The 15,307-nt window shown below is 35.8% G+C and overlaps 1 protein-coding gene across 1 annotated transcript; it reads left to right on the plus strand.

The window, feature by feature from the left end:
• Positions 1–683: 683 nt before the first annotated feature.
• Positions 684–14,898, plus strand: LOC127955993 (zinc phosphodiesterase ELAC protein 2). Its single transcript, XM_052553733.1, has 24 exons — positions 684–1,108; positions 1,954–2,004; positions 2,130–2,200; positions 2,313–2,377; positions 2,512–2,569; positions 3,617–3,685; positions 3,778–3,870; positions 4,536–4,591; positions 4,702–4,760; positions 4,844–4,916; positions 4,999–5,111; positions 5,183–5,281; positions 5,377–5,515; positions 6,382–6,467; positions 6,667–6,788; positions 7,094–7,184; positions 7,684–7,822; positions 7,967–8,005; positions 8,094–8,203; positions 8,982–9,081; positions 9,380–9,500; positions 10,971–11,049; positions 12,698–12,842; positions 14,060–14,898. The coding sequence occupies exons 1-24, from the start codon at positions 861–863 to the stop codon at positions 14,300–14,302; spliced, it is 2,469 nt and encodes an 822-aa protein (XP_052409693.1). The 5' UTR covers positions 684–860; the 3' UTR covers positions 14,303–14,898.
• Positions 14,899–15,307: the final 409 nt, after the last annotated feature.

The following is a 15,307-nucleotide window of genomic DNA, read 5'->3' on the forward strand; positions in this document are numbered from 1 at the left end:
GATTTAATTTTTTTATATTACAGATTTTTAAGTATATGATTTCATTGTTATTTTATTTTCTATGTATTTTTAATTTATAATGTAATTATAAATAATTAAATTTTTGTATTGTTTTATATTTGTTATATAATTATTAAATAATTATATAACACTTATTTTTTAACTTTCACACTTTAAATATAGAAGTATAAATAAAGGTATTAATATGAGTAATATGAATACTATTTATTTTATTTATACACTTTTTAATTGTATAAAATGGCAGCTTTATAAAAAATAATTTCATTAACAATATTTTTAATCAAAGGTACGTTATTTAATGATTTGAAAAATAATATATATTTTTTTAAGTTTTACTTCGGAGATCTGCGCACTTAAAAGTATAATCGTTCAAATTTAATAATAATAATAATAATAATATAAAAAGCGAACTGGTAAGTGTAATGCAAATAAGAATGCAATGTCCATTAAACGATTCCTGTTACTTTTCTCAGCGCTGCCAGAATGGATCAACCATATTATATTATATTATATTATATTATATTATATTATATTATATTATATTATATTATATTATATTATATTATATTATATTATATTATATTATATTATATTATATTATATTATATCTGAGTAACTTTGTAAATACTTGTACGCCATTCGAGCTGGTATTTCTCTACGTGCGTCAAACGTCATCCTCATGCGTCGGAAGCGCGTCCATCATCAGCACACACGTGAGTCCTCTACACTGCTGTTGTTGTTCTCTACACAAACTTTTAACAGCACATCGGCTGTGACATTCGCGTGTATTGATTCGAGAGCTCTGATGAGCCGCTGCTCGTAGCCGCTGCGCGTGGGTGATGCTCGCGCGTCTCCGCTGCTGTGTGTCCGCACTCGGAGTCGGTAGACAGCCCGTTAGACTGATGGAGACTCAGTGCTCCAGGAAGAACAGGCCCGTCAGAGTCCGAGACACGCTGCGCCATGTGAAGGCGAAGGAGAGCCGCAGACAGGGCGAGCTGCACGGGCCCTCCACCGTCTATGTGCAGGTGACCGGCGCCGGGAGCAGAGACAACGGAGCCTCGCTGTACGTCTTCTCCGAATACAACCGGTGAGCACCGATCTCTGAAAAGAGTTTAATATTACACTTTATCATCAGTGTTCGAGATTAGGGTCATGTGCCAAGTATTTGATATTGAGCAAAGTATGGGCAAATAGCAGAAGCAGAGATCAATACAATGTCAGTTTATTAAAAAATATCATATTACTTCCATTTAAAAAACATGAATCATTTTTGTAGTTGAGAATAATAATAATAATAGTAATAATAATAATACAGTGTTGTGCAACTTGGATTCATATGTATTTGTATGTTAAATCAATATGTAAAATGTCATTGTATGTTTTCTTATGTATTATTATTATTATTTGATACACGTGTCACTTTTTGCTGAATTATTAATGGATAAATAATTAAATAAATTGATGTAATGTTAGTAATAAAGTTACAAAATAATAATAATAAAGTTTTCTAAATAAAATTAACAAACGTTAATATCAAATAACAAATCAGCACTTTATAAACATATAGATGCATTATTTACATTTGTATAAAGAAATCAAAAGTTATTATGAGTATATTATTTCAAATATATAATGATGATAATGTACCGTTAAACTTTATATGACATAATCTATGTTATGTGAGTACATAAGTTGATAATGATTATAAATATCCTGAATTAAATTTTGTTTTTGTTTCTTTAAAATATTGTTCACAAATCTGTCTAAATCTATGTTCGTGAGCACTTCTCCATCCGCCTCACAGCTGTGGGAAATCAAGATGCTGAGTAGACAGCGTGATTATTGCACAGTTGTGCCTTAGGCTGGCCACAATAATAATAGTATGATGATAATTCTGCAGGGTCATTAATAATTAAGGTCTTTCATGTGCAGGTATCTGTTTAACTGTGGTGAAGGAACACAGAGACTGATGCAGGAACACAAGTAAGAGAGAAAATAACAACATCTGCAGAGATCTGATCAGAGAGGAAAGCATGATAAACCATGATTATAAATGACTGCTGATTATAAACTATTTTGTGTCTGTTGTGTGCCTTGTTTGAATCCAGAATGAAAATCGCACGCTTGGACAACATCTTCCTCACCAGGATGAGCTGGGAGACGGTCGGCGGTTTATCAGGTCAGACCGTGACTTTATTCGGTGTTTCTCAGAGATATGAAGCAGGGTCAGGGGTCGTGTGTTTGCACTGCTCACTGTCTGACGGCTTTGCTTCTGTGTTTTGTGTGTGCAGGGATGATCCTGACCCTCAAAGACACGGGAGTCCCTCAGTGTGTCCTGTCAGGACCGCCTCAGCTGGTGCGTGAGACAGCACAGACACATGCAACAAAAACAGTCTGAACTACAACAAGATTTGTTAAAAAATCAAAGCATTTGGATACTTGCATGAATTATCTTGTGCTGTTTAACTGCATTGTGTTCTGATGTTTTAGGACCAATTTTTACAAGCCATTCGAGTGTTTTCTGGGCAGCTGGAGGACATTAAACTTGGTAAACGTCCACCGTTATCGTCTCATATCGATTTTGTGCAGTGTTACTGTTTATTAAAACAAGAGCTAAAAAAAATGAAATGAAAAGTAAAGTAACTCAACTTACCTCATCTCACCTAAACTAAATTCAACACTGAACTAAATCCACTCAGCTCAGCTCAACTAAATAAACTAAACTTACCTTACCTCACCTCAGCTCACCTTAACTCAACTAAACTCAACTCAACTTAAATTAAACTTAAAAGTAACTAAAACTGACATAAAATAAATAGCAACTTAAATATAAATTGTTAAAAATCATTCGTTAATAAAAAAAAAAAAACTGAAAATGTATAAATATCACAAATTTAGACTAAAATCTAAGTAATACTCTAAAACTAAACTAAAATAAGATTAACTAAATGTAACTTTTTCAAATGTTCTAGTTAATTGAAATAAGGCCAGCAATTAATTTAATCCAATTCAATTAAAAGTAAAACCTAACTCAACCGATCTCACCTAAACTAAATTTACCACTAAACTGAATCCACTAAACTCAGCTCAAATAAATAAACTAATCTAAGCTAAACTTACCTTACCTCAACTCACCTTAACTCCACTAAACTCAACTTAAATTAAACTTAAAAGTAACTAAAACTGAAATAAAATAGATACCAATTTAAATAGAAATAGTTCAAATGTCATAAAAAGATAAAATGTCATATAAATATCAGGTGAAAAACTTAAACTAAACAAATGTAAACTAAATTTAAAAGTTAAACTTAACTTAGTTACTTACTTCACTCAGCTTAACTCAACATTAATTGAACTTACTAAAATAGTAACTAAAATTGACATAAATTAAATAGAAATAGTAATATTGATAAAAGCAAAAACTAATGAATGAAAAAAGTACATAAGAAAATTAAACTGAAAGTATTAAAATAAAAGCTAACTGAAAATGTTAATGAACAAATACTCCAGTGATATCTAAATAATACTGAAGTAACTCTGATTACTGTACCTTCGTGCATCTGAGTGAGGTTCTGTTTATCTGTGTTGTGTGCAGCTGTCAGACCGTACACAGAACCTCAGTATAAAGACGACACGATGACTGTCACTCAAGTCCCTCTGTTCTGTGAGTGTCACCCCGTTCACACACTGTTCCCCACCGTCAGCGTTTAGAGTGATTCCCGTCTGAAGTCTGTGTGTGTGTGTGTGTGTGTGAAGCTGAGGCAGGCAGATGTTCTCCAGGCTCTGGCCGCAGCAGCAGTGAGAAGAGGGACGTCCTGGAGGAGAGTCAGAGTCTCAGCACCGGTCCAGGTGAGACGCCACTACAGCTGAACCATTAATCAGGACAAGATGCACATTAAATATCGCCACACACACGTGACACTGCTGTAAGAAACTTAGACCAAAGAAGATGCATGTTTTACATAAACCATCTCGAGTCATTGTGAAAAATTCTCATTTTATTCAATGCATAAATGTAATTAAAATAATGTTCATGCTTTTATATTTATAGTCTTCATTTCGACCATTATATTGTTATATATTGTTCAATAAAATGAAAATTTTAACCTGAATTGCATACTTTGTTGATAATTTTCATTCTGTCAAATTTTATATTAAATATATTAAATAATATTCTATAATAATAACAAAGTGATTAAAATAATTTCCTTTGCATTTTATTCATTTGTGTTGATAAATTTCTAAATTTTAAATGTAAAATTGAAATAAAATTAATAATGGAGTAAAATAATAATTTTTATTGCATGGTTTGTTTTGATAAATTAAAATTATATTTATGCATTTAGCAGACGCTTTTATCCAAAGCGACTTATAAATTCTAAAAATATATTTTCAATCTCCTATTTTTTTTGTCATATTATATTTTGTAATAACAACAGCAGAAATAATAATAATAATAACTATTATTATTATTATTATTAGAACTACCGGTAATTATTTTTTCCTCTCCACAGAAGTCAACGAAAAGGTTACCAGAGATTCATCTCTCGTGGTGGCTTACGTGTGTAAGGTGCGCAGAAATATTTTTCCCAGCCACACAATGTCTGTAAATGTGTCTTTTTTCACCTTTTTAGAGCATATAGTGCTCAAAACCATGTTTTCTGTCGAATGTTTCTTCAGTTGCACTCAAAGAAAGGGAACTTCCTGGCACTGAAAGCTAAAGAGATGGGCCTGCCGGTGTAAGTGTCTGACGTGATCGGTTCATCTATCATTGTTTTTAGGACTAAAATAAATAACTCACACATGGTTTGTTTCTCTGTAGAGGAACCGCAGCCATCGGACCCATAATCGAAGCCCTGAAAGCTGGAAAAACTGTGATGCATGATGGGAAAGAGGTTGATTTTCCAGTCCTTCACAATATCAGACTCCATGGTTCATCTGCAGGTTTCCCAGCTGATCGTGTGATGTGTGTTTCAGATCCGACCCGAGGAGCTGTGCACACCGACTGACCCCGGACCAGTGTTCATCGTCATCGACTGTCCGTCAGAGGACTTCCTCCAGCCGCTCTGCACCAATCACATCTTACAGAGGCGAGCAGATGTCTCTCGTAGAGAAGGAGGCCTGTTTTCTCTGAATGTCTCTCATACGGTCATGTGTGCAGGTATCAGACGGGCGGATCTGAGGAGTCTGCGGCTCTCGTGGTTCACATGACGCCTGAATCAGTGCTGGACACAGATCAGTACAAGAGCTGGATGGAGAGGTACAGCTGAACTACACAGATCTGATCGTGTGTGTGTGTGTGTGTGTGTGTGTGAGACGGGATCCAGGACTTGTGTTTTGTGTGTTGTGTGTCAGGTTTCCCAGCAGCACTGAGCATCTGGTGATGAACGAGCAGACGTTCACGCCTCACAACACTCGCAGTCACAAACTCCAGACGCAGCTCAACCTCATCCATCCTGAGATCTTCCCTCCGCTCAAACCCTACAAGACCAAAGTACAGCACCACCCACCTTTAGGCTACATTTACCCATTTAGTCTAGGTTATTTTAAACGATTTCTGCTCATTTAATTTCATGTTGAATGCTAATTTAATATAAAATGGTCTCTGTTTCATGAAGTTTATACCATGGCCATTTTTTTTAAATAACAGATTTTTTTTTTTCTTCAGTGTTTGCTTTTTTTGTAATTTATTTTTTTCAATGTATATATCATTTTTACTTCTTTTTTTTAATTTAATATTACAAGGTACAAGGTCAGTTTGATTTAGCTTTTAGCCTTTGCCAGTAGGAACTTATCAATGATTTAGTATTTGTCAGTATATTCTTGTTTAATTTAATATTTTCTTAATTCATTTTTAAGGTATTTCAGTATTACATTTTTTCCCCCTAATTTTTAAAATAACTTAAAATCTCTCCAATTATTAGTTTGATAATTTCTGATTTAATTCCATATTGAATGCATTTTTTTTATTGAATGTCTTTATACCTATATATTTATTTATAGATTTTCTCTATTACTCATTCTAATGTAATTGCTTAAAAAAAAATAATATATATAATAACATATAACAAACGATATAACATTTTCTAATTTTAATTATTTTAGTTTCTTTTGGTAATGTAATATTAAATTTATTCATTAGATTTTTTGTTTTGTATATTTAACATTCAGTGTATTATTTATGCTTATGCTTAATTTACTTGAATGTTTTTTTTTCTCATTCAAATATATATTTACATTTAATATTTTTTTAAATATATAATTTTATTTCTAGTTTAATTAACGGTGTATAGCATTAATTTGTTTCCCCAATATGAAAGGAATCAATATTAATCTGTTTGTCTCTGGTGGTTGTTGTAGGAGCCGCGGGCGTCTCTCCTCCTTCCTGTCGTCAGAGCCGAGTGTCTGATGAAGTTTCAGCTTCGGCCCAAACTGGAGTGGCAAAGGTCAGTTCAGGTCAAAGTTCAACAGCATGAAACAGATGAGCTTTTAGATGACCGTTTTACTGTAGACACACAAGCTTGTTCTGCATGGTAATAGTGTGAAACGAGACGAAAATTGAGTTTCTTCATTTTCAAAGCATCAAGGAACTAGTTGTTCGAAATGCCAGACTTGCTCTTATTTGAGGAACTCTTCTGTGTGTAGAGATGCCATCCCGTCCTGCGACTCGGAGGAGTTTGTGAAGGAAGCAGCAGAAGTGCCAAACTTCTCAGAAGAAGTCGAGGAATGCAGGAAGTTCCAGACGGCTGCGTCCATCTCCACGTCTGGTGAGCAGAGAGGGAAGGATTGAATTAGAAGAGCAGAAAGACAAGAACACGTCCACAGCCTGACGTTTAATTTCCTCCGAGTGAAACTTTCTTCACTTCTCCGGTTCCCTCTCCACTGTATCTGTATCAAACGCCTCCGATCGAGCGAGCTGTGTTTGTAAAATGTGGAAAAGGGCCATAATAAAGGACTATATGAATTTATAAAATAAACTCTTATAGAGTGTGTGTGTGTGTGTGTGTGTGGGCTGATTTTGTTCTGTGTTTCAGATGTTTATCATATTTGTTTGTCTTCTGTGCTCGTGAAGGTGAGAAGTTTCCTGAGATCGTGTTTTTGGGCACAGGCTCGTCTCTACCGATGAAGATCAGAAACGTCAGCGGGACTTTACTGAACATCAGGTAATATTACATTTTACTGTCACATATATAATGTCTCTATCTGTGTGTGTGTGCGTGTGTATATATATAAATGTGTGTATATGTGTGTTTGCCAAAATAATAATTTATATTTATTATATGTGACTTGAACTATTTAATATTTTTTAAACCACTTTCACTTAGAAATATTTTGTTTGACAAATAATTACAAAAACGGCAGGTAACATGTTGAAGCAAATGTGAAAATCTGAAGTAGAAAGTGAAATTTTCTTATAAAAAGTTTTTTTTTTTTTTACAACTCTGAAAAGTCATATTTTGCAGTGTGCTGCTGTCGTATTAAAGCAATAGCAGCATGTATCAGTCCATGCAGTGTGATGTTTTTACTGAGGTCGAGGGGTTTTAGTCCCTCTGGTTCAGATTAGCTACATTAGACTTTGGTGAAGCTGCAGTAAGCCACAGTCTCTTGTGTGTGATTGCTGTAATTAAGTGAAGCGTGTCTGAATGTCCCGGTGCTCCTCAGCTCATCTCAGTCGCTGCTGCTGGATTGTGGCGAGGGTACGTTCGGTCAGTTGTGTCGTCATTACGGAGATGACGTGGACGAGATCCTCTCCAGACTCTCCACCATCTTTGTGTCACACCTTCACGCAGATCATCACACGGTGAGAGACGAGATAACCAGTTTATGTGACCATGTGACGGTACATTATCCTGAATGAATAAGCGTAGTGTCATTATTAAACCACAGAAACCCAGAATTATTTATTGCTCTGCTGACCTTCCTGTCTGTTTTATCATCTATGCAGGGTTTGATTCATTTATTATTGGAGAGAGAGCGAGCTCTGGTATGTATATACAGTGTATGTTTGTTTTATTTGATCTTTATTGTGTGTGTGGTTTATTCTGCTGATAATGCTGTTTTCTGTGTTGTAGAAGAGTCTAGGTAAAGCGTTCAGTCCCGTGTACCTGATCGCTCCCGTTCAGATCATGACGTGGTTGAACCAGTATCACAATCACTGCCAGCAGATCCTCAGCCAGATCAAGTGAGACCGGACACTACCACTGAGGGCCGTTTACACGACAACGTTGTCAGCCAAAAGCCGGAAACTTGATGCGTTTTGTCTGTTCGCTTACACGACGATGGCGTTTTGGGGACTAAAATTGCATATTTTTGAAACTGAAATTGATTTTAAAGTGCAAGTTTTTTTAAAATAGCACTGTTATCGCACTAATACGGGAATCTTTGAAGGCGGTGACGTCATGCGCGTGTGTAGTATGTGTTAGGTGTGTAGACAAGCGCAGTACTCGCTGCTTTTCAAGGCAAGTGCGAACAAACATACTCAACAATGGAGGAGTACATGCTCCTGTTGTTGCTGATCAAGCGTTTGCTAACGCTTCTTCAGCAAAGTGTGGATTTACTTCACCAATATTACAGCCAGCAGCGGAGACCCATCATATACAACATATAATCGTCACTTCCCTACGGCTATTGTTTACTAACAAGATGACAGCGCCAACTACTGGCCTGGCATACGCAATACAGCGTTTATGTCCTTTTTCGTGGATGTGTAAACGCGAGTCGTTTTGAAAATTTTGTCGTGTAAATGTGAACTTTTTAAAAACACAAGGAGACAACTTTTTTTTCTGATTTTGACTACATCGATGTCGTGTTAATGTAGCCTGAGTCTTTCGTTTTTTTCTATAATGTTTTGTGAGAGCATCTGTGATTCTCGCAATTAAAACTAAACGCATTTGTCAAAATGAAATGAAACTAAGTATGTTGACACTTGACACCTTTCCCGTTTGTTTTCATCTTTTCAGTATCATCCCGTCAAAGTGTTTGTTTGATGGGGCTGAGATTCCCAAAGTGGAGACCAGATCCTTCATTCAGGCTGTTCTGAAGAAGAATGACCTGCTCAAAGTTTGTGTGGACTGTGCAGGCTTTTCTCAGGATTATTGCCATTCATTTTTAATGTCCAATAGCCTATATATCTTCATATTTATGCATTTGCTGTGAAGTTTTATTTTAGTAGCTTCTGTGTGTCTTCTATCATTCCGATTCTCAGAAATATATGGGTTTCAAATCATCATTACATTCATAATATTCACAACAGAATATTATATATGTTTAAAATATCTTCAGATTACTGTCCGTTCATAGAGAATAGACGGTGCATGAGCGTGTGGTGATTTAACCTCTGTTTCTGGTGAATGTGTAGTTTCAGACGTGTTATGTTCGTCACTGTAAGAACGCGTTCGCCTGCAGTTTGACTCATACGTCTGGTTGGCAGATCGTGTTCTCCGGAGACACCATGCCCTGCGACGCTGTCGTTAATATGGGTAAAAACACACACACGGACCACTCATGCTTTTGCACATGTGTATGTACATATATGTAATATCATACTGGCCTGAATATTCTGATAAATCAAGTGAATGCAAGAGTAAAGTTGACTAAATTTGGCCTTTCAAAGGTTGTAAGTATTTTCCTTGCTGATGATACTTATGAAATTATGTGTTTATGTTTGTTTAAATTAAGTTAAAAATGACATTGGCATGATGTTTAAATTATGATAATAGTTTATAAAGAGTTTTAATTTGTTAAAATTAGTTCTAATGCATTTCTAAATCTTAATGTTAGTTTAGACATGGACTTAAATGTTATTAATAAAAACAAGTTGTGTGTTCATATTATTAAATAGACTTTAGAGTGCGAACTAACAATTATCTTTTGTATTTTCAATAACTAATGGTAATAAAATAAAATAATGAAATAACTTGAAATAAAATAAACTTTAACTGAAATAAAAGTAAATAAAAAGAGAAAAACGAAATAGACAAAAAACGAATACAATGACAAAAAAACAACCGACTTACTAAAACTTTAAAAATTATATTGAAAGCAAAAAATATAAAATAAAAACTAATTCAGAGTATTATTAAAAACTAAAATAGTATCTTGTAATAACACACAAACTGGTACTGAAATAACACAAAAAATAAAAATACTGTAACTAATGCTTTAGTTAAAACATTAACCAGCGTTAACTAATAGGACCATATTGTTGGAAAGTTAATCTAAATTATTTGTTAATCTGCAAAACATTTTAATAAGAATTTGAGGGGGAGGAATTGGGGGGAATAGAGCTATTTTATTTTTATTTTTCGTGTTGATTTTAAAGTGAAATGTGAGCCTGAAAGTGTAATTGACATTTATGAACCCAAACACACACAAATACTGACATTAATATATTGAGATACACAGTTATGTTTTTTAAAGTCTACAGTCTATTTTCAGTCTGAATTGTCCAAACGCTGTCTATTTCTGCAGAGATTTTTCTCTTAAAATACTCCGTCAGTCCAGCATCTGGTCATTGAAGGCCCATCAGTCCAGCAGGAGGAAAGTGAGAGTCTGTAATTGCGCCTAAATCTCTATAGTGACTCTCGGATCGATACGAATGAAGCCTGCGTTTAAATGCTTCTTCCTGTGTTTATCAGCAATGCAATCGATCACTTCGGCGCTGTTCTTCCAGTCACAGAAACCTCTGTAATGGCTCCTGAGGGTATTCTGCCCGAACAGAGCTCCCCTCCTGAACGCTGGAGATGGTTCGCCCCACTCTCTCATTAGGAAAGGCCTTTGTTGTCTCAGCGCTCGCTGGGGTTCTCATGATTGATTGAGTGTGTGTTGGTGTGTGTTACACTGGGGAAAAGAGGGAACAGCATGTCCGCTGTAATTTATCTGTGTGTGTGTGTGTGTGTGTGTGTGTGTGTGGTGGAGAGTGTTTGATTCATCTCTCGGTTTGCTCTCAGGCAGGAACGCTACACTTTTGATTCATGAAGCCACGCTGGAGGACGGGATGGAGGAAGAAGCGTGCGAGAAGAGACACAGGTAATCAAGGACACTTCAGATCTGCAGGGTCATAGCAAGCGTTTTTAATTCAGTTTTGTTACAGTGTTTGTCAGGTCAACTCTATATGGCGCTTTATACGATACAAAGCAGATTCACAGTATTAAATAGGACAATAACCGAATCAGTGATAAACTTTAAAAACTAGACTAAAATTAATCCGTTATGAAACGAGTTCAGTGCTAAGCAGCTTTACTGAAGACAGTAGTGTTGTTATTCGGCTAAAGTCAGTTCAATGTTGATTCAATTCAGTACGACAAAAGTGTCAGTGTTGCAAAATTTGTCAAGTATGAACCGTTTGATTGAGCTATGAAGCAGAACAAGATGGTGTCCTTATTCAGTTCAATTCGGTTCAGTTCTGTTCTCATCTGATTGTGTTAGTTTGCCCCCAAACAAAAACAAAAAAACTGCTGTTAATTTACTACCCCTCAGTCCATCCGAGATAAAAGTATCTTTTTTTTCTTCTTCAGCAGAACAGTAAAGAATATTTTTTTCTGAAACTGATTCACAAAAATGCATCTCAACGTCTGTCAGTATTTGAGAGTAAAAAAGCATGTCAGGGAAGAAAAAATAAATACCTGTGTCTCCTGATGATATATTGAGGTTTTATGAAGTGAAACGATCACTCTGTGCAAGAAACTGAACATGATTTACAACTTTACCTGGAAACCAGATCCTATTAACAGCAAATTTTCAGTTTTGGGTAAACTATCCCTTTAGACTTATCTTAAGCCCAAGAAAAGCCAAAGGCTTGTCGAAGTTTTGTTGATTGAAATGTTTGTGAAAGTCTTTATTTTAATTGAGTTTTTCATAGCCAGTTCTTGGTGAGCGGAAGAGAAAAATTTTACAGACCCTGAACTTTTGAGCAGTAATTCACATATAAACTAAGTAATAACGGGATTGTCTTTTCATTGTGGCATAATTTGAATCAACATTGTTCCTATGTAATGAATGCATTTCAGCATGAATTCTTATCCATCAATAATGCAACAGTCAAACACTAGCTCTATCTTTTGTTTTAAGTGCTAAAAACACTGTCAATTGCAGTCAGATGGAGAAATTCTTCTGAAATTAAAGTGGTCAGCTTTTCCAGGAGATAAAGTGCTTCCTGATGGAGGACTATTTTAAAGCGGGTCTCTCATAAAGTTGTGGGATTCTCTTCTTAGATGAGCATTGATTGGGTTCCTTGAGTACTGGAGCGCACTGGGTCTATGAATGAACTGCTCCTTGTCTCACACTGGGGCCTTTCCAATTTAAGAGCGGAATAATGCTGAGAGCTTTTGAGTGAAATCGATTGAAGATTTTGTGGGGGATTCATTTGGTTTTCAGTGAGGAATTGATTGCCTGAGAGAGTGGAGAGCGTCTTCCAGATTTGTTCAGGTTCGGTTTAGCTTTACCTGCTAAAATTCACAAATGTACAGATTTGTGTTGTAGGCTTTGTAGGAAACAGATCCTACATCAGCCCTTAAACATGAGAAATGATTGATGAAATCACTTCAGTGCTGTCCGTGAAGACCTTTTTGGTTTGAGAATTGAAGTTCAGCCTCAGATTTTGGGTTTGGGTTTTTGTTTCCAGAGAAGTTGCATGATTCTGTCAGTAATCTGTGTTTGAATCTGAAACTCTTTCCAGCACCACGTCTCAGGCTATCGGCATCGGGATGAAGATGAACGCTGAATTCATCGTGTTGAATCACTTCAGTCAGCGGTACGCTAAGATCCCTCTCTTTAGCGATGACTTCAACAGCAAAGTAGGGATCTCTTTCGACCACATGAGGGTGAGGATATCGCCAAATAACTCGCAGCTAATTCTTCCTATGTATCTTAATTCAAATCTATCCATTTGTACTTGCTTAGGTTCTTAATTGCATCTTTCCATACTTCCTAATTAATTCCTTAGGTATTTCTCTATTTACTTCCTCCATTGCTCATATCCTTCCTTATGCTTACTTCCTGCATTACTTAACTATCTTAACTAAAATCCATCCGTCTGTCCTTTCGTACTAAATTCCTTATTTAAATATGAATTCATTACATCCTTCCATACTTCATTCCTTCCTTAGTTTTTTCCCTTTTAACTTCTATCCTTAGTAACTTCCTTCCTTAATTGTGTCCTCCTTTTTTCAGTTACTTCCTTTAATTATTATATCCTTCCTTGCTTAATTTCTTCCTTAGTTATTTCCTTATTTACATCCTTCATTTTTGAACTTCCATAACTTCTTGCATTACTTCCATACTTCCTTATTTCCTTCCCAAACTCCTCCATACTTACATCCTTAGTTATTTCCTTACTTCCTTCCTTGCTTTTTTTCTCAGTTACTGCCTTCATTCCTTATATCCTTCCTTAGTTATCTCCTTTTTTACTTGCATCTTTCTTAACATCCTTATTTACTTTCTGCAATACTTCCATACATTCTTTGTTCCTTCCTTATTTCCTTAGTCATTTTCCTCCTTACTTCCATCCTTAGTTATTTCCTTCCTTACCTGTCTTTTTCCACAGTTACTTCCTACATGAATTAATATCCTTTTTTTGCTCAATTCCCTCTTTAGTTATTTACATCCTCCATTTTTACTTCCTGCAATTCTTCCATACTTCTTTCCTTCCTTCGGAATGTTCCTCCTAACTTCCATCCTTACATATTTCCTCACTTACATCCTTTCCTAACTTCCTTCCATAGATATTTATTCCTTTTGTTACTTGCATCCTTCATTCCTTAGTTACTTCCTTCTTTACTTACATCATTTGTTCTTGCCATCCTTGTTTTCATACTTCCTTAGTTATTTTCCTAATTTCCATCCTTTTTTTCCTTTCTTCTTCCTTAGTTATTGAATTCCTTACTTCATTAATTACATTCTTATAACCTTCCTTGCCGTCATTTATTTTTCTTTCCTACCTCACTTTCTTATCTGAGAAATGCTGTGCAAACAAAATGTAATTTATATTCCACTTTGAACCAAATGTAAAGTTTGATGTGTTATTTTCTTGTGCTTCCAGATCCGATTTGGAGATTTCCCGATGCTTCCCCGGCTCATTCGACCTCTGAAGGCATTGTTTGCAGAGGAGATTGAGGAGATGGAGGAGAGGAGAGAAAGGAGAGAGATGAAGAAAACTGCTGAGCCTCCATCTAATGGAGAGACCAGAACGAGCCGACAACCAGAAGAGACGAACAGAGTCGCCAAGAGAGAGCAAGATGACCGTAACCAGGAAGCAGCCATCAAACGACTTAAGACGAACTGATGGGCAACCAATCAGGTTGAAGTTTAGATCAACCCAACCAATCAGAATGCAGACTGGGGAAAAACTGAACCAGTGGGTTATGATCTTAAAATGTAGGCCTATATCATAAGGGTCATGTTGGGTAGAAGTCTGCAGTTTCCAATTGGAAAAGGTGAAATTAAAGCAGCTGGAGATTATCTGAGTTTCAAGTGAACACTGAAATGCAGCGTATTGGTTCCTGGCTGGGATCAGATCTGGAGTCAGTCCCGCTGTGATCGATTTGACTAAAGCTGCAGGTTGATGGTGGAAAAGTACTCTACCTTAAACCTTTGAATGTTTGCCATTTTAATTTCAGCCCTCCAGCTTCTTTACACCTGAAACAGAAACATTTCCGCACTAAAGGAAGACGTCAGGTTGGGCATTTTCATTTGTAAGTGGAGGATTTCAGTTTAGTTTGAATCAGGTATGTTTTTTTGGCAAGTAAACTGAGTGCAGTGATATTTGGAAAGAAGCACTTGTACATTTCTGTATGTACTATTTTATTTTAGGTCTATGAAATGGTTGATCAGCTTGGGCTGTTCTAATTATTTTAGGGAAATAAACGTAAACCTGGATAACTGTTTGTCTATTATTATTTTCAGTCACCCTTTGCAAAATCTGGTTAGCACTTCCTCTGCAAACGCTACTTAAATTCTCTTAAAAAAAAAAGTTTTTATTACTTGAATAACGTTATGCATTTTAGATGCATATTTTTTGGTTTTCAATAGATGTATATGTAATTTATGTTGTGCATGAGACTTGCTAATTTCACATTTATGGTGGTTGCAGAAATAGCTGCGACTCATCTTACAGCTACAGACCATTTGTTTATAAAAGATTTGAAATTGTAAATTAAACATTACACAACTGAGGCTTCCAGTTAAAAAATACAGCTGAGAAAGGAAGGCTGAGGATATGCTTCAAGTTGTAGAGCGTTCATGAAAAATGGATGAAAGTACCGCCCGAGTAAAGATGTACTCTTTCACC

The sequence above is a fragment of the Carassius gibelio genome, chromosome A3 (assembly GCF_023724105.1).
Source record: "Carassius gibelio isolate Cgi1373 ecotype wild population from Czech Republic chromosome A3, carGib1.2-hapl.c, whole genome shotgun sequence".
NCBI lineage: Eukaryota > Metazoa > Chordata > Actinopteri > Cypriniformes > Cyprinidae > Carassius > Carassius gibelio.

What these genes read in the sequence shown, in the direction of transcription:
- LOC127955993 (XM_052553733.1), top strand. Translation starts at nt 861, where the DNA reads ATGCTCGCGCGTCTCCGCTGCTGTGTGTCCGCACTCGGAGTCGGTAGA. An exon ending in TGCGTCCATCTCCACGTCTG is followed by an intron (nt 6,789 to 7,093) that starts GTGAGCAGAGAG and finishes GTGCTCGTGAAG; the next exon opens with GTGAGAAGTTTCCTGAGATC. An exon ending in GCGTGCGAGAAGAGACACAG is followed by an intron (nt 11,050 to 12,697) that starts GTAATCAAGGAC and finishes AACTCTTTCCAG; the next exon opens with CACCACGTCTCAGGCTATCG.